This window comes from Canis lupus, chromosome 19, assembly GCF_011100685.1.
Source record: "Canis lupus familiaris isolate Mischka breed German Shepherd chromosome 19, alternate assembly UU_Cfam_GSD_1.0, whole genome shotgun sequence".
In the NCBI taxonomy this organism is placed as follows: Eukaryota; Metazoa; Chordata; class Mammalia; order Carnivora; family Canidae; genus Canis; species Canis lupus.
In genome coordinates, this window is record NC_049240.1 from 39616940 (window position 1) to 39639216 (window position 22277).

The 22277-nt window shown below is 35.8% G+C and overlaps 1 protein-coding gene and 1 pseudogene across 4 annotated transcripts in view; both read right to left on the minus strand.

Moving 5' to 3' along the window:
* The window catches only part of ZRANB3 (zinc finger RANBP2-type containing 3), a 299116-nt gene that overhangs the window by 129783 nt on the left and 147056 nt on the right, over positions 1 to 22277 (minus strand). For all 4 annotated transcript variants that reach the window (XM_038565063.1, XM_038565064.1, XM_038565062.1 and 1 more), the window contains exon 4: positions 4421 to 4599. In XM_038565063.1, coding sequence (XP_038420991.1) covers positions 4421 to 4599 — 179 coding nt within the window. The remainder of the gene's footprint in view (positions 1 to 4420; positions 4600 to 22277) is intronic.
* LOC102154043 lies at positions 1737 to 4054 on the minus strand (annotated as a pseudogene).

Consider the following 22277-nt stretch of genomic DNA (forward strand, 5'->3'; position numbering starts at 1 on the left):
TTTATTATGTTGATGTATGTTCCCTATAAACCTACTTTGTGAGGGTTTTAATCACAAATGGATTTTGTAGTTTGACAAATGCTTTTTCTACATCTATTAAAATGGTCATAGGGTTCATATCTGTTCTCTTAGTGATGTGATATAACATGTTGATTTATTTATGAATAGTAAACCATCATCCCTGCATCTCAGAGATAAATTCCAATGGATCCTGGTGAATGATTTTTAAAAAATATTACTGGGTTTGGTTTGCTAGTATTTTCTTTTGAGGATTTTTGTATCTATGTGAATAAGGGATATTGGCCTGTAGTTCTCTTTATTGGTGGTCTTTTTCTGGTCTTGGTATTACAGTAATGGTGACCTCATAGAATAGTTTGAAATATTCCTTACTTTTTGTTTTTTTTTTTTTTGAGTGGTTTCAGAAGAATAGGTATTAATGCTTCTTTAAATGTTTGGGAGAGTAGTGGCTCAGGTAGTTAAGTGCCCAACTCTTGATTTCGGCTTGGGTCCTGATCTCAGGGTCATGAGATCAAGCCCCACGTTGGCTCTGCACTGAACATTGAGTCTGCTGGGATTCTTTCTCTCCCTCTCCCTCTGCCTGTCCATTGCCTCCCCCAAGCCCCAGCTCATGTCAGTCTCTCTCTCAAATAAATAAATCTCAAAAAAATAAACATTCTCCTGTGAAACCATCTGCTCCTGGACTTCTGTTTGAGTTTTTTGAATGCTAAATCAAATATATTGCTGGTAATTGGCCCATTCAAATTTTCTTTCTTTTTCTTTTTTTAAGATTTTATTTATTTATTCATAGACACAGAGAGAGAGACACACACACAGGGAGAGGGAGAAGGGGGTCCATGCAGGGAGCCCGATGTGGGACTCCAGAATCACACCCCAGGCTGCAGGCGGCACCAAACCACTGCGCCACCAGGGCTGCCCTCGTTCAAATTTTCTATTTCTTCCTGATTCACTGTTGGAATGTTATATGTTTCTAGGAATTTATCAATTTCTTCTAGGCTGTTTAATTTGTGAACATATATAATTTTTCATAATATTCTCTTATATTCTTGAATTTCTGTGGTGTTCAATGTTATTTCTCCTTTCATTTCTGATTTTTTTAATTTTTAAAAAAGATTTTATTTATTTATTCATGACAGACCAACAGAAAGAGAGGCAGGGACACAGGCAGAGGGAGAAGCAGGCCCCACACAAAGAGCCTGAAGTGGGACCTGATCCTGTGACTCCAGGATCACACCCTGAGCCGAAGGCAGACGCTCAACCACTGAGCCACCCAACTGTCCCTGATTTTTTTAATTTTGAGAACTCTCTCTCTTTTATGAGTCTGAGTAGAGGTTTATCAACTTTGTTCATCTTTTCAAAGAAGAGGCTGCTGGTCTCATTGATTTGTTCTTTTTCTAAGTTTCTTTCTTTTTTTTTTTTTCCTAAGTTTCTATTTCATTTATTTCTGCTCTAATCTTTGTTATTTCCTTCCTTCTGCTGGTTTGGATTTTGATGTTCTTCTTTTTTAGCTCCTTTAGGTATAAAATTGGATTATCAATTTGAGATTTTTTTGCTTCTTGCGGTATGCCTGCATTGCTGTTAGGACCAGTTTTGGGGCATTACAAACATTTTGGATCACTGTATTTTCTTACTCTTTTTTGTTTGTTTTTAAAGCATTATCTCCATTTTATTTTATTTTTTTCAGAGATGAGCTCTTCAGTCTTGAAAGACTTAGCTCCTTATGTGGGCTTTGGTGGTGGTTGTGGAGTAGCAACCACAGGTCTAAATTGAGGTGGGGGTGTTCAGTCCTTCTGTGCTTCTGGAGAGTGATTCCTGGCTACCTTGTTGTGTATGGTACAACTCACATGGTAATGTAGTTTCACATAAAGCTTAGGAAGCACATAGGCATTGAAGACACTCATTTGGAAACATCCCTGGCAGTGGTAGCCTCTACTATGTTTTAAATAACTTCTCTTTTTTTTTCTTTTTAAATAATCAACTTCTTAATGATCTTATTCCTGGGCATGCAAAAGGCACAGTTGGTACAGTTAACAGTCTGTACATGGTGGTGGCCCTTTTTGGCACAACCATTATTCCTTCTTTTCTTAGTCACCTTGGAAGTAAGGACTCAAGAAAGGATAGATCATTATGTTTCCATCTGCATTTCTCTCTTAGTAATTTTTTATTTCTTCTTTGATGTCTTGGTTGACACATTTGTTATTTATGAATATGTTATTTAACCTCCATGTATTTGTGTTCTTTCCAGATTTTTTGTTGTGGTCAATATCTAGTTTCATAGTGTTGTTGTCAAAAAAGATGCATGTTGTGATTTAGAACTTTTTTAATTTGTTGAGACTTGTTTTGCAGTCTAATATGGAATCTATTCTGGAGAAAGTTTCAAGTACACTTGAAAAGGATGTGTATTTAGCTGTTTTAGGATGGAATATTCTGGCTATATCTCTTAAATCCATCTGGTCCAGTGTGTCATTCAAAGCCACGGTTTCCTTGTTGATTTTGTTTGAATGATCTGTTCATTGATATAAGTGAGGTATTAAAGACCACTACTATTATTGTATTACTATCAAGTAGTTCCTTAACTTTGGTTAATAAATATTTTATGTATTTGGGTGTTCCCATGTCGTGTGCATAAATATTTATAATAGCATGTTTTTCTTAATATCAACTACATTTTAAGCCCTGGGTAAATCTAGTTAATATAGAGCCCAAAGGTCCTGAGATTGAGTCCCACATCATGCTCTCTGCTCACTGGGGAGCCTGCCTCTCCCTCTCCCTCTGACTTCTGCCTACTACTCCCCCTACTCATGCTCTCTCTCTCTCTCAAATAATAAATAAAATTTGAAAAAAAAAGAAGGTCTTTAAAAAAGAAAAGAAATAAACTGTTTCTTTAAGCATGTGGAAGACACTGCATAAGTTTTTCTTTCCTTAAGGTGATATCCTCCAAAAAAGTTATATCTGAGTTGTAGTACTATCTAACAGATACCAAATGTTATCCAAGTAAAAATATTGGTCTCTATTTAATTGTAGAACAGTATTTCCTAAATAATAAGGAAAACTGGATGAACTAAATAAAAGATGATACAAGATATGTATTTTAAGAAAATTAAATGTAAACTTTTAAATAAATTGTAGTTGGGATGCCTGGGTGGCTCAGTGGTTGAGCGTCTCTGCCTTTGGCTCAGGGCATGATGCTGGGGCTGGAATCGAGTACTACATCAGGCTCCTTAGGGGGAGCTCTTCAGCTCCCTCTGCTTATGTCTCTGCCTCCTCTCTGAATCTCTCATGAATAAATAAATAAAATCTTTAAAAAATAAATAAGTAAATAAGTAAATAAATAAATAAAATATAGTTAACAAAAAGTGGCTATAAAGTCCTCAGTGCATTCTATATTCTCTAAATCCTTAAGTCTTAAATTTTATACAGTTTTATTGGAGAATAGGAAATTTATGATTATTGCCAACATTTTATTTTGATCATGTAAATACTGTCCAAATTTCCATAGGCCCATAAAGATATATTTTATAGACTTTTAGTTCAAAGGTCAAAAGAGAAAAGGCCTCCGACTGTTTTGTCAGGACATTCACCAAAGGCCAACATTATTTCTACAAATATTCTTTATGTGAACAATCTCAGAGAATAGAAATACAATAATATTGTAATTAAAAAATATACATTTTAAGAAACATTTATTTCACAGAGGTATACTGCCTTTTATTTGAGGCTCAGAAGTTGGTAATTTTGAACTTTAGGAAACATGATAATTTGCATAATTCTCCTAGATACACAATGTAATAAGTTACCAATATTCAAGATTGGTTTAACCCAATGGCTAGGAAACAAATTTTAAAAACCCAATAGTTAAATATGATTTATTGTTGAGGAGATACTTCAAATAATCACCAAGCATTTTCAATACAGAAAATAATAAAATTATAAATTACTATACTAAAGAAGTCAAAATATTACTGGTTATTACTAATTTTGAGTTATATATAAAACTTGCATATTAACCAACAACTTGGAAAGCAAAATCTACCATTGTTACAGACAAAAAAGCTCAAAGCTTCAAATTAACCACTGAAAAGTTGAGAAATGTAATTTTCAATGCCAAAATAGTCAGTTTTAAGTATATGTAAGGTAAATATAAAGTAGGCATATTACTTAAATCTTCAAAAGTATACATATTTACATTTACTTTAAAAATATATCATAAAGAAATTTTACATTAAATATACTGTTGCGTTTTAGATAAATCATATTTTAAAAATGTAGAATAAAATTCCCCACACTATTCTCTTAGTTATAAATTATGATTTATAGGTTAGATTTTATTCCAAACATCAATATATACTAAATACATGCAAGGCTTTTTTTCCCCCCTTAATGATTAAAAAGTTGTTCTTACCCCACATCAGTTTTATTCTGAATAACATTGATATCTTCTGGACCCAGCTCTGGGATCCACTTCTCTATTTCTTCTGTCCAAGGGTATCTTAGAGATGATGGAACCACTATTAAAAGAGGCCATTCCTCCTTATAGAAGTAAGCAACTGCAATTGCCTGGATTGTTTTTCCTAGACCCATCTAAATTAAAAATAAATAAAAAATACATCAATATATAAGAAAATAAATAAATGCTGAAATATTTTGAATGAAAATTTTTATCAAATATTTACTTAAGAGAATCATCACCAAAATAATTTTCTAATGTAAAATCAATTGGATTACATAATTAATAAAAAGCATAAGATTATGATGACCTTTAAAATTCATTATGCAAATTATGTTATTTCCCAACCATTTGTGACTGGACTTAGAGACAAAATAACCTGTTATTTAAAATATTAATTATACTGGGTTCATACAACTTAATTTTATAAAGATGTATGCAACCATTTATAAGTTCTTCTCTTAGCACAAGAATAAATGCTTTACCTGCATCACAATATCATGTTATTTTAAAGCTAGAATAAGCCCTAAATCATGTACACATTTTATAAAAGAAGTAAGCCCAGAGAAGTTAAATTCTCTCTTCAACGTAACTGTCAAACGAGAGCAAAACTAGTATGAGAGCCCAGGTCTCTAGCATCTTCCTGCTTAATCATTTTCAGACTTATTGATAATGCCTCATTTCTAAGCAATACACATCTAAAAAGTAGTTCCTAAATGAACATTGTTAGTGGTTTTGTTCATAACAGCCAGACTATAAAGACTACCCAAATGTACTTCAGTTGTGCATGGATAAAAACTGTGGTATATCCATGTAATAGAATACTATTTATCAATAAGTAGGGAGGAAACTATTGCTATACACAACAATATGTGTGAAACCCAAATGCATTTTGCTAAATGAAAGTCAAACTCAAAAGCCATATGCCATATAGTTCCATGTTTTTTTTTTTTAATTCCATGTTTATGTCATCCAAAAAACACATCAGAGTTGAGGAGTCAAAGTTGGTGAGAAGCATGAAGGAACTTTTGTTATGACGGGTCTGTTTTGTATTTTGATTATGGTGACACTTATATGTATGTAGGCATTTCTCAATTTATAGAATTGTGCATTTAAAAAGGATGAATTTACCTAAGATAGTGAATGGCACCTCAATAACACTGACTTTTTTTTAAAAAGTAGTAATTACTGTGAACCATAAGAGAAAGACTAAAAGATATAAGTCCACTTGATTTGATGTTTCAAAGAGAAAAAAGATATAGATACCTAAAACAGTTCAGTTAAAATGAGTTTTAAATGCTGAGCAAAATTAATGAAGAGACACAAAGGAAGTCTGGGATTTTTCACTAAGTCTCTACTAAGAAAATCTTGTTTTGTTTATGTATTTTTCACTTAACTACTGATACTAACAATGACAAAGAAATTCTAGAATATTCAAGCAAGCTAACCTATCAATCATACTCGAAAAGAGAAAACTAGTGTGAATTACTTAGGCGATGCTCTTTTGATTGGAGAAAAGACTGTTAAAGGGAGATGAGGTAAATGAAACGTAGGAAGTCACTTTGTTTATGACCTGGTGTTCAGTAAGTGCTCAGATATCTGAATGCATGAGTGAATTAGTGAGTGAATTAATAAATAAAGATCAAGGTCATTAAATTCTGTGGGACAGGCAAAATCCAGGCAGAGAAAAAATAAGAGGGAAGGCTACTAAAAAGATTTTGTGCAAAAGCAGTATTATTAGCTAATACTTCAAAGCTCTGAGGCAAATAATGTTAAAAAATAGAGCCAAAGCAGGGGCACCTGGGTGGCTCAGTCAGTTATGCATCTGACTCTTGATTTCAGCTCAGATCATGATCTCAAGGTTGTGAGACTGAGCCCCAACAGAAACAAAGCTAAATCTAAAACCTTCAATGTATACAAATAGCCTAACTGTCCCTTAGTGGTTAAACCAATAAAGAAGTTATGGTATTTTTTTTTTAAGATTTTTTTATTTATTCATGATAGTCACACACAGAGAGAGAGAGAGAGAGAGAGGCAGAGACAAAGGCAGAGGGAGAAGCAGGCTCCATGCAGGGAGCCCGACATGGGACTCGATCCCGGGTCTCCAGGATCACGCCTGGGCCAAAGGCAGGCGCCAAACCGCTGCGCCACCCAGGGATCCCAGTTATGGTATTTATATACAACGGACTATTATTCAGCCTTGAGAAAAAAGGATATCCTGTCATTTGTCACACCTGGATGAAGTGTGAGAACATTATGCTAAGTGAAATAAGCCAGAGAGAATGATACATACTGCATGGTATTATGTATACATAGAGTCTTTGGACAAAAAAGGGAAAAAGCACCAAACTTATAATAACATAGAATAAAAAAGTAGTTGTAGGGGCTAAGGAATAGGGAGAACAGGGAGAGATTGGTAAAAGGGTACAAACTTTCAGCTATAAGATGAATAAGCTCTCAGGTCCTGATGGAAAGCATTGTGACTACTGTTGATAACAGTGTTGTATAACTGAGGTTTGGTGGGATGGTTGGAACTCAGATGTTCTCAATGAAACAAAACAAAACAAAATGAAACAAAAAACCAGCAAAGCATTGATATATGAGACGACTAATGTGTTAAGTGTACAAGGGGAATCCTTTCACAATGTATACATGTGTCAGGTCATCATGATACATACTTTAGATGTCTTGAAATTTGTTTTTTTGCTATATCTCAATATATCTAAAATTATAAAAAATCCTGAATATATAAGCTTTTTAATATTGAGACAAGATCCACTTGCAGATAAAAATTGTTTCCTAGGGCAGCCTGGGTGGCTCAGTGGTTTAGCACCTGCCTTCAGCCCAGGGTGTGATCCTGGAGACCCGGGATCGAGTCCCACGTCGGGCTCCCTTCATGAAGCCTGCTTCTCCCTCTGCCTGTGTCTCTGCCTCTCTCTCTCTCTTTCTGTGTCTCTCATGAATAAATAAATAAAATCTTTAAAGAAAAATTGTTTCCTATCTAGAGTTTGAAGAATAAAATTTTGGTTCGGTTAGGCAGGGCTTGGTAACAATGTAAGGTAACTTAGGAATATAAACACACATGTGAACATACAGCCTACATATTTTATTACAAAACTAAATCATTTTATAGCTAATATTTCGTATCTCTTTCTAAGGAATAGCAGGCAACCCCAACCTTTAGGTCTACACAGTCAAATTTAAGATTTACCTGATGGACCTAAACCTAAGAGAAATAAGTAACTTTTACATAACCAAACTTAAGTTATGCACCAACATCTGGTATAATGACTACTATATTTTCTTCTCCTCAAAGGCCCACCAATGCTCATAGCTGAACCCATTTAAACATCACTAGATTCTGACACCAATACAATTCCAAGGCAGCAGAAATTTATAAATTATAAATTCATGTTTCCTGGCTTGGGGTCACTGGCATTGCTGCTTTTGTCTAACACCTTTGACAAAGGAGTACAATTCCAGGAACTGGGCCACAGTTAGTTCTCTGTAGACAATGCCACCAAGTAACTCTGTGCCATAGCTATGGTTACCTGGCTTTGCTTTCTGCTATGGGTTCACACATCATTTTCCTAACTTCAGTTTCTCTGGAAATAAAGGTCTGTTTGCTACCCTAATTTTCTGAGAAGTAGAAGTCTTTGGGACTCAAGATTGTATCACCAGGCCCTTATCTTTCGCTTGTTGTTAAATTTACTTGGTGCCTGTCTACCTAGAGTTTTGTGCACTTCATGTAGCATAACTAATAGTGTTCTCTGTGTTAACCTGCCAGGCACCTATTAACGGACCACTTAATTAAATTTCCTAATATTGCCTGCTACTGACATCGGAGACATAGGTCTTTAATAGAGATGAGTAGAAACAAAAATTGAAATAATAGGTAGAAAAAAGTTGGAAAAAGGAAGTTATGGATTGAGAAAATAAGATTGAGGGAACTAGCATAAATACAGGAAAGAATAATCAAGATGTGCTAAAAAGCTAATTTAATTTTTAATTTATTATTATCTTCTAGTTCACTAGTCCTTTATATTTGCTATATTACACCAAATGAGTAAGTTTTAATTCCAGATATGTCATTTTTCAGATCTAATAGGTACATCAGAATCTTTTAAAATATATTTTTAGATTCTTTTTAATAGATTAAATTCTCTATTGGAATTTTTTATCTATTCATTTCTGTTGTCCACAACTTACTTGATTCTCTTGAATAAAAAAATGATTGTTACTTCAAAACCTTTTTCTGATTACACCAATATCTGATCATCTGTGGACTATATTATCTAATTTTTCTTTTGGTACTGTTTTTCAGCATCTCTTATATTTTAATTAGGTTCTTGAAAAATGATTGCTAAAGAAATGATACAATCTTCAGATGATACCTTCTCCCAGGTGGAAATTTGGTTAAGTTTTCTTTTGGCAGGCAAACTAAGTACTAGCAGATACCTCATTCCCTTTAAGTCTTGATTTTAGGCTTTTTTTTTTTTTTAAGATTTTATTTATTTATTCATGAGAAATACAGAAAGAAAGAGAGAGAGGCAGAGACACAGGCAGAGGGAGAAGCAGGCTCCATTCAGGGAGCCTGATGTGGGACTCGATCGTGGGTCTCCAGGACCATGCCCTGGGCTGAAGGCCAGCACTAAACCGCTGAGCTGCTAAACCCAGGCTGCTCCTGATTTTAGGCTTCTTATGAGCAATTTTTTTTCAGATTTGCCCTTATTACTAGGGTATGGTCTTTACTACTAGAGGTTGTACTTCTGGAGATCACCATAAGCCCATGCAGGGCATTTACCAAGATGCTTCTCCCTGGACAAGGCACAACTCAGATCTGTCTTAGTACCACAATAATGCTAAAATCTCTGTCTTGTTCTTTCTCCTCCAAATACAAACTTGTTGGGTTTTTTGGAGTTGCATTCTATGCGTGTATACTTTAGGGAATGGCCAATGATGTGAAGGTAATATCTACGCAGATTTCTTGGGTCTTTCTCTCAAGTTACCTCCTCTCTGGAATTTTTTTCTTCATTTCCCAATGGTACAATGCAGTCTGGTAGCTAGACAGAGATAGACAAAGTAATCTCTGCTATAAACAGGTTTAAGTAGCCTGTTTCAAATATATGGCCTATGGCTTTAAGAAGAGAAATAATTAAAGATAAGTGATGGATCTAGGCAGCTGAAGAGGAATGGAAAGTCAGTTCAAGGAGCTACAAACTATTTCATTAAGTTTAGGAAATCTAAGTTTTTTTTTTTTAGTGTTCGCAGCTATTTTATCACACAATTTCTTAATTTAAAAATGACTGCTTTTTAAGAACTAAATGTTAAAATGTATTAAACTATTAAAAGTATCAATTAAGAAACAAGGAGCTGGGACACCTGGGTGGCTCAGTGACTGCACATCTGCTTTTGGTTCAGGTCGTGATCCTGGGGTCTTAGGATTGAGTCCTGCATAGGGCTCCCTGCAGGGAGCCTGCTTCTCCCTCTGGCTCTGGCTCTGCCTCTCTCTGTGTCTCTCATGAATAAATAAAGAAAATCATAAAAAAGAAAAGAAGGAGCTATTTTTTAAAAAAAGAAAGGTGCCCAAGCCAATGAGTCTTAAATATAGGATATGGAAGGATTAATTTAGTTAAAGCGGTAATGTGTTGAATACAGACATAAACAATGGATGCAAAGTGAGGGTGTAATAATAAAGACTCTGATTCCATTTTTAATGTTTGGATGCTGACAGATTTTAGATCCCATTAGTCCTCTTTACCCTTGTACCCTAAATCTGGGCAAGCTGATAAGAAAATGTGGCATTACTTCCTTTAGCATCAGAGGGAAATTCAAACCACAAAAGCACAGCCCTCATGTTGAAAACCATCATCCTAGGCCAACTCCATGAACTCAATAAAAAAAACCAAGCCAGTCCCCTTTCCTTGTTCTCTCATGTCCTTTATAGCCACATTTCCATAGAAAATAAAATCCAATGGAACCTCCTGATTCAAATTAAAAAGTAAAGTATATGATTAAAATCTCATGTTCCCAATAAGGAAAGAATGGATCACATAATATAGAAAATTGAGTTCTAGATAAAATTTGTAAATACGAAAATAATTGCTGGGATAATTTTTTTGCTACATATATTAACTTTAAAAAATTTGGGATGCCTGGGTGGCTCGGTGGTTGAGTGTCTGCCTTTGACTCAGGGCATGATCCTGGTGTCCACGATCGAGTGTCACATCGGGCTCCTGTGGAGAGCTTGCTTCTCCCTCTGCCTGTGTCTCTGCCTCTTTCTCTCTCTGTCTCACATGAATAAATAAATAAAATCGTTAAAAAAATTTTTTTTACTTACAAGTATTTTTCAAAGAATTAAAATACCATAAAATTAGATTACAAGACCAAAAAACACACTCAAATAATTTGGGTATACAGAAGTAACTATGCTCAACAGGTGGTTCAAAGCCTTTGGCTCTCACTACAAAAGAATTTGTTAAAGCAAAGTGGTCCAGTGTTTCAAGATGATCTAGTCTAAATCACCTATTAAGAATCAAAGTCATAACTCAAAATGGTACAACTATCTAGGTACTACATAAGAAGACAATAGAATTCAATAGAATAATTTCAAAGGTACATTTTATCAATGTATTCAAAATAATAAACCACTATTTGGAAGAATAATTTTAGATTTTCTAAATACCTTAAGCCACAAAATTACTAAGAGCAATTAAGTAACAATGATTTTAACTGACACACAGAATTTCATTTTCAATTTTTTATATTGTAATTGGATTTATACAGCAAATGCATAAATCAAAAGAAGCCTTCTGACTGAGAATTTTCTGTGACTAGAAGTTTCCAATTTAAAAAAAAATTTGTTTTTGGAAGTTTCCAGTTTTGAAGTTATAAGCAGTTAGTATTTTTAGAGTAAGGACGTAGGTTTATCCTTAGAGAAGGTGATCAATTTGTTTAGGAGAGATTCCTTTAAAGACTTTTAAATATGCAGACATTAAATCTTAATGACAGATTAAATTAAGTAAAGAAACCCACATATAGAAATGTCAAAGTGAAATCCTATATTCAATTATTTATCACTGTTAAGGAAAGTATGTTTTAGCAGAACTATTTCTGTATCCTTGTAGATTAAGTTATATAGACATACCTGAAATTACTGCACTTCGTTTATGTAATTTGCAAACAGTGTACTTTCCAAAAACTGAAAGTTAAAGGAAGTTCCACATCAAGCAAATCTATTGGTGCCATTTTTTGAACAGCATTTGTTAACTTCAAGTATCTGTGTCACACTGTGGTAATTCTTGCAATATTTCAAACTTTTTCATTTTACTTATGTGATCTTCCATATTACTATCATAATTGTTTTGAGGCACCACAAACCACACCCATATAAGATGGCAAACTTAATTAACAATAACTGTGTGTTCTGACTATTCCACTGACTAGCTGGTCCCTCATCTCTCTCCTACTCCTTGGGCCTCTCTATTTCCTGAGACACAACAATATTGAAATTAGGCCAATTAACAACCCTACCATGGCCTCTAAGTGTTCACCTGAAAGGAAAAGTTACATGTCTCTCACTTCAAATCAAAAGCTAGAGATGATTAAGCTTAGTGAGAAAGAGATGTCAAAAGCTAAGAAAGGCCAAAAGCTGAACCTCTGGCACCAAACAGTTAACCAAATTGTGAATGCAAAGGAAACATTTTTGAAAGAAATTAAATGTGCTACTCTGGGAGTATATGAGTGATAAGAGAGCAAAACAGCCTCATTACTGATGTGGAGAAGGTTTCAATGGTCTGGATTGAAGAGCAAATCAGCCACAACATTCCCTTAACCAAACACTAATCCAGAGTAAGACCCTAACTCTCTTCAATTCTGTAAAGGCTGAGAGGGGAGGAAGCTGCAGAAGAAAAGTCTGAAACTAGCAGAGCCTGATTCAAAAGCTGTCTTCAGAACATAAAAATGCACGGGGAAGGCATAAGTGCTGATAAAGAAGCTACAGCAGGGATCCCTGGGTGGCGCAGCGGTTTGGCGCCTGCCTTTGGCCCAGGGCGTGATCCTGGAGACTCGGGATCGAATCCCACATCGGGCTCCCGATGCATGGAGCCTGCTTCTCCCTCTGCCTGTGTCTGCGCCTCTCTCTCTCTCTCTCTGTGACTATCATAAATAAAAAAAAAAAAAAAAAAAAAAAAAAAAAAGCTACAGCAAGTTCTTCAGAACATCTAGCTAAGAGCATTAATGAAGGTAGCTATGCGAAACAACAGATTTTCAGTGTAAATGAAACAGCCTTCTATTGGAAAAAGATGCCATCTAGGACTTCATAGTTAGGAGAAGTCAATGCCTGGCTTGAAAGCTTCAAAAGACAGGCTGACTCCTAATAGGGGCTAACAGAGCTGGTGACATTAAATTGAAACCAGTGCTCATTTACATTCCAAAAATCCTAGGGCCTTTAAGAATTATGCTTAATCTACTCTTCCTGTGTTCTACGAAGGGAACAAAAAAGCCTAGATGATAGTACACCTGATTACCACATGGTTTATTAACAATTTTAAGCCCATACTTGAGACCTACTGCTCAGAGAAAAAGATGCATCTCAAAAACTACTGCTCATTGACAATGCACCTGGTCCCCATGAGGTCTAATGGAAAGAAATGTTCAATGATATGAACATTGTTTTCTTGCCTGCTAACACACCATCCATCCTAAAGCCCATGGATCAAGGAGTGATTTTGACACTGAAGTCTTTTTATTTAGGAAATACATTTCATAAGGATACATAGACAGTGATTCTTCTGATGAATCTGAACGGTCAACTGTAAACATTCTGGAAAGGATTTACCATTCTAGATGATATTAAGAACATTCATCATGATTCATGGGAAGTGGTAAAAATATCTACATGAATAGGAGTTTGGAAAAAGTTGATTTCAAATCTTTTGGATGACTTTGAAAGGTTCAAGATGTTAGTGGAGGAAGTAACTGCAGATGTGGTAGAAACAGAAGAGAACCAGAATTAGATTTGATGAATTGGTATAATCTCATTTAACACTTTAACATATGAAGACTTTCTTTTTATGGATGTAGAAAGAAAAGTGGCTTCTTGACATGGAGTCTACTCCTGCTGAAGATGCTGTGAAGATTGCCAAAATGGCAACAAAGGATTTTGAATATTACAAAAACTTGGTTGATAAAGCAGTGATAGAGATTGAGAGGACTGACTTCTATTTTGAAAAGAGTTCTACTTTTTACCCAGTTTATGTGGGTAAAATGCTATCTAACAGCATCATATGCTACAAAGAATTATTTCTGTATTTTTAAGTTTTTATTTAAATTTCAGTTAGCTAAAATACAGGGTAATATCAGTTTCGGGCATACAATATAGTGATTCAACACTTCCATAAAACACCTGGGTCTTATTTTAAGAAATTGTCACAGCCGCTCCAATCTTTAGCAACCACCAACATGATCAGTGAGTAGCTATCGACATCAAGGCAAGACCATCTGGCAGCAAAAAAGTTATGACTTGCTGAGAACTCAGATATTGGTAAAGTGGTTTGTGAAAGGTCTCCCCAAAATATGCCAATTTGTCATTACAACTATTTTGAGTTAGTAACTATCAAAACCCCACAGATTTAGAAAAAGCCCTCCTCCTCCACGATTGCCAAAAAGACAGTAGATGGAGGATCTACTCCAGGAAGTAGATTGCCAAAAAGACTGTAGATGGAGGATCTACTCCAGGAAGAAACCTATCACTATAGATAACTGCATTGTAAAATGAACTAGGTATAGAAGACAGGCAAGAAGCTAGCAAAACTGATCAAAGTCCTCTAGGTCCCATTGTTTCTAATGGCCCAGCCAACACTTACCAGTTACTCTTTACATTGTCCTGTGAATGTGAACTGCATTCTTTCCCTTTTAAGTCCAATATCTCTATCTTTTTCTCTTTAGTTCGAAATGACATATATACCTTTTTATTATGTCTTTGGAATTGCATTTCTGTGTGGATTCCCAACATATACAAAATTAAATTGGATTTTCTCCTGTTAATCTGTATCTCATGTCAATTTGATCCTCAGTTTAGCCAGAAGTACCTTAAAGGATGGAGGAAATACCTTCCTTCCCAACAATTATTAGCGTTTTGTAGCAGTATTTTAAGTTAAGGAATGTGCATCGTATTTTTTCCAATACAATGCTACTACTGCACATTTAAAAGACTACAAAGTAGTGTAAATATAACTTTTATAAGCACTAGGAAATCAAAAAATTCACTTCACTCACTTTATTGTGGTGGTCTGGAATTAGACCTGTAACATCTCCAAGGTATGCCTGTAATTTCCTTTCCTATAGGTGATTTAGATGGTAGGTTACAAAATGATTGCTTGTTCTTAGATGTGTGCATGCATGTATATAGTCATTCATATGTTTTTGTTTTATGGAAGACTAGGAAAGGGAACAGGCTAGAGATACAAACATACAAGCCTGATACTCTACTCAAGAATGAAGAGGTGACCTTTTCGAAAATGTGTTGTCAGACTTCTCTGATTGTCTAGCTCTTCTTCATGGGTGAGAGCAGGCTTTCTTCTGAAGGGAAAACACTGGGATTAAATGAGGCTGGAAAGGAGGTGTTCTTAAAGGGAAGACAATGGGATAAAACACTTCTTTATCTAAAAACAAGACAATGACTTGAGGATGGCAGTAGAACTCAAGGAGGTCAGTACTCCAAAGCATAGCTTACTGATATCATGTGAGAGATAGCAAAAAGAGGTACAGTGATGAGGCTCTGCAATGAACAGAGAGGCTAGATATGAGTAAATTAATTTTAAAAATAACCCATTTTTATTATCAGCAGTTAAATGTTTATGGTCTCAATAATGAAGTTTTATCCTTGCCAATTTTCCAGGAAAGTTTCATTAGAAGTCATAGTTTACAAATGGGATAAAATGTTATCAACAGGTAAATTTGAGTTAAGGGTATATGGAAACTCTTTGTACTATTCATATTCTTGTAGTTTTTCTATATGAATGAAATAATTTTCAAATAAAAACCTAAGGCAAAAAAGTTATAGCTCCACAATCTATTATCACTTGTGCTGGGAGGACGACTGAGAGGGCTGTCCTATATTTCAAAAGAAATGGCCAAGAGGAAATGATACTAAACTATTCCAGACAGTGCTAAAAAAGAAAAACATCTCAATTCTTTAAAAATTACTCTTAAAAGCCAACATAACACTGATATGAAAACCTGAAAGGCAGCCCTAAAGATAATCAAAGATCAGTCTCACCTGTGAGTATTGGCACAATCATTTTAAGTAGGCTATTAGAATTTGGAAGACGGGTGAAAGTATAACAAATGATTAAGAGGAGATCAAGTCCAGGAATAAGAAAACTGTTCAACATAATTAAGTCGGCTACTATAATTCACAATGTTAACACATCAAAGGAAAATGTTTTATGGTAATCAAATGTTTTATGGTAATTGTTATATGCATTATAGGCATTATGTGCTAAAAAGGCTAAAAAAAATCAACATTCATTCTTTTTTTTTTTTAATATTTTTTTCTTTCTTTATTTATGATAGTCACACACACAGAGAGAGAGAGAGAGGCAGAGACATAGGCAGAGGGAGAAGCAGGCTCCATGCACCGGGAGCCCGACATGGGATTCGATCCCGGGTCTCCAGGATTGCGCCCTGGGCCAAAGGCAGGCGCCAAACCGCTGCGCCACCCAGGGATCCCAACATTCATTCTTGATAAAAGATAACCAAAGGACAGTCTCTTCACAGGAGAAAACGTGTCACAAACAAAAAGACTATACTGTTTTTAATGGATAAAACATTCCAATTAATGTCAGAAATAATAGAATGAAATGAGATATATAAATATTAGACAAGCAAAAAGTACATTAGTTGCAGATAATATTACCAAATACTTAGACACCAGAAGAATCAAGAGGAAAATAATTACTACTCTTGGTAGTAACACCTAAGTATTACATACACCATTCAGGTAAGTAGATAGTTCCAAATTATGATGAAAAAAGTTTGGTACTTTGTACTTTGGAAGAAATAATCACAACAGAGCAATGAAACATAAGAGAATATGGTAACAGGCCAAATACCTATGGGAACAGAGAACATGGTAAAGGTAGCATTTTAAGTTAGTGAAAACATTGGTTCATTCAATTAGTGCTATTAGGAAAACTGGATAATGAAGGATACCAGAATATGTCACTCCAAGATAAGCCTCACTGGAGTAAAGATTACTTTGAGGTGATTACTTTTGAGAAACAGCAGACATAGAAGAAGGTATGAAGATGGAGTAGAAATTATATATTTTTCAGGTAAAATATACATTTAAAAGGAAATCTCTAGGGAAGCCTGGGTGACTCAGTCAGTTAAGCGTCTGCCTTTGGCTCAGGTCATGATCCCAGGGTCCTGAGCATAGGACTCCCTGCTCAGCGGAGAATCTGCTTCTCCCTCTCCATTTGCCTCTCCCCCAGCTCATGCTCTCTCTCATTCTCTTCTTCTCTCCCAAATAAATAAAATATTTAAAAAGGAAAAAAGAAAATGAAATCTCTATTTGTGTTTCTCTCTCTCTGTAGCGACAAAGGAGAGATGACTGAAAACCACAGGACCTAACCTGAATGGAGAAGGCTCTGACCTAAATCTGCATAACTCACCTTATCCTTGTTTACCATGCTTTTCGTGGTAACTTCCCTTAACTGCCTGAACCACCATCTTTCTTTTGTGTTTGACTGAAGATGGTATTTAAGGTGGTGGCTTGGGCCATCTTGGGGAATTTAATCATTTTTCCTGGGTACATTCACTGCATACATGAAGTATTCATTTTAATACTTCTATTTATATTTCTTTTGTCTTTATACTGGAAGACTCATCTAAGAACTTAGAAGGGTAGGAGGAAATATTTCCTTCCTTATAATCATATTTAGCTTTAAAGAGTTATAAGACATAGTAAAACATGAGATATGTAATTATATTGTGAAATGTATATGTATGATGCATTCAAACATTAAACCACTCTTAAGAGCATCAAACCACTTTAAGATTAAATAAAAAATCATGACAAAATAACATAGATTGGTGGTAAAGCTCTACACTTCAGAAGTAGATTTTCCATATATTTTTTCATATCTTTTTTAAAACCTGTTTTGTAAAATTAAAATCAGATGAACAAACTGTAATAAGATTCTATTCATTTTCTCCATATGTATTATGGGATTAGTGCCTGGAGGCTTTTTTGAAAATGAAATTCCAACATAACACAAAGAATATAATTATACATGCTGAAGAAATGAAGGAAGAAAGGGAAAAAGAAAGAAAAAGAGTAGCCTAAACTTTTGGTTTTGATCTAGGTCCTTTTTTTTGAAGGGGGAGGGGCAGAGGAAGAGGGAGAGAGAATCTTAAGCAGGCTCCATGCCTAGTCATTGAGCCCAACATGGGGCTTGATCTCACAACCCATGACCTGAGCTGAAATCAAGAGTCAGACACAACTGAGCCACCTAGGTCTTAAAATCTAACATACTTATGAATGATTTGCTAGTTAAAAATTCAGGCTTCCAAGCACCAATTCCCCAATTTTAATTTAAACAACCTAGACTTTTTTTTTTTAATGTCTATACATTTTCTTTTAATTTTGTGTTTATTTTTATTTCTTTCTTAAACTTGACTTTTCAAATAATGACTCTAAAGTGATTCTCAGGTGGATGGCTCTCAGTTTATATTTTGAGAATGACTAAAGAGTAAACTTTGAGGTATAAATTCTTAGGAGTATTTTGCCTACTTTTGGGCCATTTTATCCTCAAGATTAAAAAAAAAAAGGCGAAACCAGAATTGGACACTTTTAGGATTTTGGTTTTGAACATATTAATTTCTATATAACCTTGTTCCAAAAATGATCTTCATTTACAATTCCAAGGCAGTACCATAAACAGTGCTTTTTACTGTTAAAAATATAATTAAAGGCCCCAAATGATTAACTTAGAATAAGACCCCAAGTTATTAAAATCAGATTTAATACCTCATCTAATAGCAGTTTCAACCCCCCCACCCCCCAAAAAATACAATCTTAACTGGTCAGTGAGGAATTTTCTGATGGACATCAGTGAGTTTCCACACAGGTACTCTTCATTTGCCAAAGGAAGATGAGGTAATCTGTATAAGATCTTCTGCTCTTCCCCCTAAGGAGAAGCAACTTCGCCTGAAATAATCTATTCTTTTCCTTTGCTTATAACTCTCCAGCATCTGCCTTTCCTATAAAAATCTTTCATTTTGTAAAACTCTTTGGAGCTCCCCTTTACATGCTAGATGGCATGCTGTCCAATTCATGAATTGTTTAATAAAGCCAATCAGCTCTTCATATTTATTCTGTTGAATTTTGTCTTTCTAGCACTATTTTGCTATATAGTACATAGAATAACTTCAGCAAAAACAGAATTCTGCTACTACCGTCACAATCTACTTAGATGAACTAACAATTTAACAGAAAAATACATTTCAGAAATTTAATAAAGGCTCAAAAAAGGAATCTAATCTGTTATTTCATATAGTCAATTAAAGGGCTAAATTTAAGAGGTTATGATTAAAGCTTAACTATTTAAAAACTGGAAGAATAAATACCTTACATCACTAAAATATCTAGTTATGATGAACACAAATCAAACATACAGCATTCATAAATGGAAGCAAAATGTGTGGAAAAATATAAAACTATCCATGGGTTATAATAACACTGTAAATATACTATTCAGAAGAGGAAACAAAGGAGTGTCTCAAAAGCATATGAAAACAAGGACTAAAAAACAAAGGACTAGAGTTTGGGTAGATGGTTGAGGAGGAAGACCCTAAGATCACCAAGTGCCCTATTTACAACTAGGTATCATCCACTTCCAGACAATAAACTGGAGAGCCATTTGGAGATTGGCAGAACAAACTACACAAGTAAATTTGAAGAAGAATCTGCATCTGATAGGTTAAGAAGGCCAGAGAGGTGGAAGAAGTCTGTCAGCTTGAGGGACAGACTTGCATGCAGAGAGGGCAGAGAAAAAGGCCCTTATATCAGGGAATGCATATGTGGAAGACTAATCCCCACAATGTTTGGCTTCAAAAGAGGGGTTGAATTCCATGAGTTTGGGGTTTATTTATTTATTTATTTATCTTCGAGAGACTGAGACAGCTCATGAGCTGTGGGGGTGGGAGGCATGCAAAGAGAAAGAGAAAGAATCCCAAGCATGCGCCATACCCAGTACAGAGCCCAATGCTAAGCTAGATGGTATGACCCTGAGACCATGACCTGAGCCAAAATCAGGAGTCCAACATTTAAGCGGATCAGCCACCCAGGTGGCTCTGAATTTTGAGATTGTAAAATCAATGTGGTTTGGAACCTGTAGCTTTAAAAGCTGACTCAGCACTGGAGGACTTAGGAAGGCAAGAGATGGCCTGGTTGATGCCCTTAAAGAGATAGCAGCCTACACTGAGAGGTAACATAAAAACTGTAGTTTGCACAATGCTAAGGGCCAATCTAAGACAGATCAGTTCATTCTGATTTCAAAGGATCCTGGGAGACTTCAAAAACAAAGGAGTTAGCAGGTGCCATTTTCCTCTCCTGCCCCTAGCATAAACACAGAGCTACTTTTAAAATGTAGGGCTGCATGGACACTTGTTACCTAACCTGCTAGCAGTGCTCCACGTCCATGAGTTGTCTTGAGGACTTGCCCACCCCAATCCTGCTTGCCTCAGCCCGGGGCCCAGGGTAAATTTTGTTAAAGATGTGCATTTTTCCACTAAGCCATCAGGCACACAGCAACCACCTGGTTCTGCATTCACCTGCCAGGCCCTGTGCTCCAGTCACCATAATGTGCAGGGCCCAGCCACTCCCAGCTTTGCACCTAGCCATCCTGGCCCACAGCCCCCACTTTCCATTATGCTTTGGGGGATCCAAAAGACTAGTGCCCAGTGCAATTTTTGCTAACAATGCAGCTCTGCTCTCAAGTCATATGGTGGGCACTGCCGCCTAAGAGCTTGCCTGTTGGGGTGTCACACTACAATAACCAGACACCTGGGTGACTCAGTGGTTGAGTATCTGCCTTTGGCTCAGGGTATAATCCCAGGTCCTGGGATCGAGTCCCGCATCAGGCTTCCCATAGGGAGCCTACTTCTCCCTCTGCCTATGTCTCTGCCTCTCTGTGTCACTCATGAATAAATAAATAAATCTTTAAAAAACAAAACAAACAAACAAACAAAAAACCCCACCACAATGATCAAGCACAATCCAAAACAAGAAGAAAGCTAGTGTAGTTAACCGCACTGAAAGGAAAAATGACTCAGACCCAACAGTAGGGTGTAAGCAACACACATACGATATTCTCCTGAACTGACAGGTTATGCTGAACAGAGAACATTATACTGAAGGGCAATCTAATAGCTTTTCTTCAAAAAGTCACTACTCTCAAGAGCAGAAGACACACCTCATGTCCTTAACACACAGAAACAAACAGACACAGGCAGACAAAAGGAAGAGACAAAAATTCATCCCAAATGAAAGAAAAGGACAAGGCCACAGTCAAGATCTAAGAAAAACAGACATAAATAAAAAGACTGCTAAAGAATTTGAAGCAATGATCTATAGTATACTCACTAAACTTAAGAAAAGAGTGGAAGACATGAGTGAGACCCTTAACACAAAGATAAGGAATAACATAGCAGAGATAAAAGGCATAATAAACAAAATGAGAAACATGCATGATGGAATGAATGCAGGATAGAAGAAGCAGAGTAATGAATTAGTGACCTAGAGGACAGAGTAATGGAAAGTAAGCAAGCTGAACAAAACATAGAGAAAAGAATAATGCAAAATGAGGATAGTTAGACAACTCAGTGACTCCATCAAACATTATAACATTTGTATCATATTAGCCCTACAAGAAGAGAGAGGAAAAAGGAGCAGAACGTTAATTTGAAGAAATAATAGCTGAAATTTTCCCTAATCTGGTGACACAAACACATACTAACATCCAAGACGCATGGGGAACTCCCATCAAAATGATAAAAGCAGACCCACACCAAGACACACTGAATTCAACTGGTAAGATACGGTAATAAAGAAAAAATGTTGGGGCACCTGGGTGCCTCAGTGGCCAAGAATCTTCCTTCAGCTCAGGTTGTGATCCCAGGGTTCTGGGATCAAGTCCCACATCAGGTTCCCCACAGGCAGTCTGCCTCTTCCACTGCCTATGTCTCTGCCTTTCTCTATCTCTCATGAATAAATAAATAAAATCTTAAAAAAAAAAATGTTAAAAACAGCAAGACAAAAGAAGCCAGTAACTTACAAGGGAAAACTCAGAAGCCAATTAGATTTTTCAAAGGAAACTTTGAAAGCCAAAAGGGAGTGGCATGATATATTCAAAGTGCTGAGTGGGAAAAATCTGCAGCCAAGAATACTCTATCCAGGAAGGCTATCATTCAAAATAGAAGGAGTGACAGAATTTCCCAGACAAACAAAAACTAAAGGAGCTCATGACCCCTAAGCCAACTCTGCAAGAAATACTACAGAGGACTCACTTCATGGAAAGGAGAGACCAAAAATGACAGCATATACATAGGAAACACAAAACCAGAAAAAATGTTTCTTTAAAAAAAAAGAATCAAGGATTCACACACACAAAAAGGATATAAAATAAAATAACATAACTAAAATAGGAAAGGAGAAAAGAATGGGCTGAAACCTAAATGACTGTCATCCTAATATAGATTTCTATATGCACAAGAGATTATATACAAATTTACTCATAACTATATA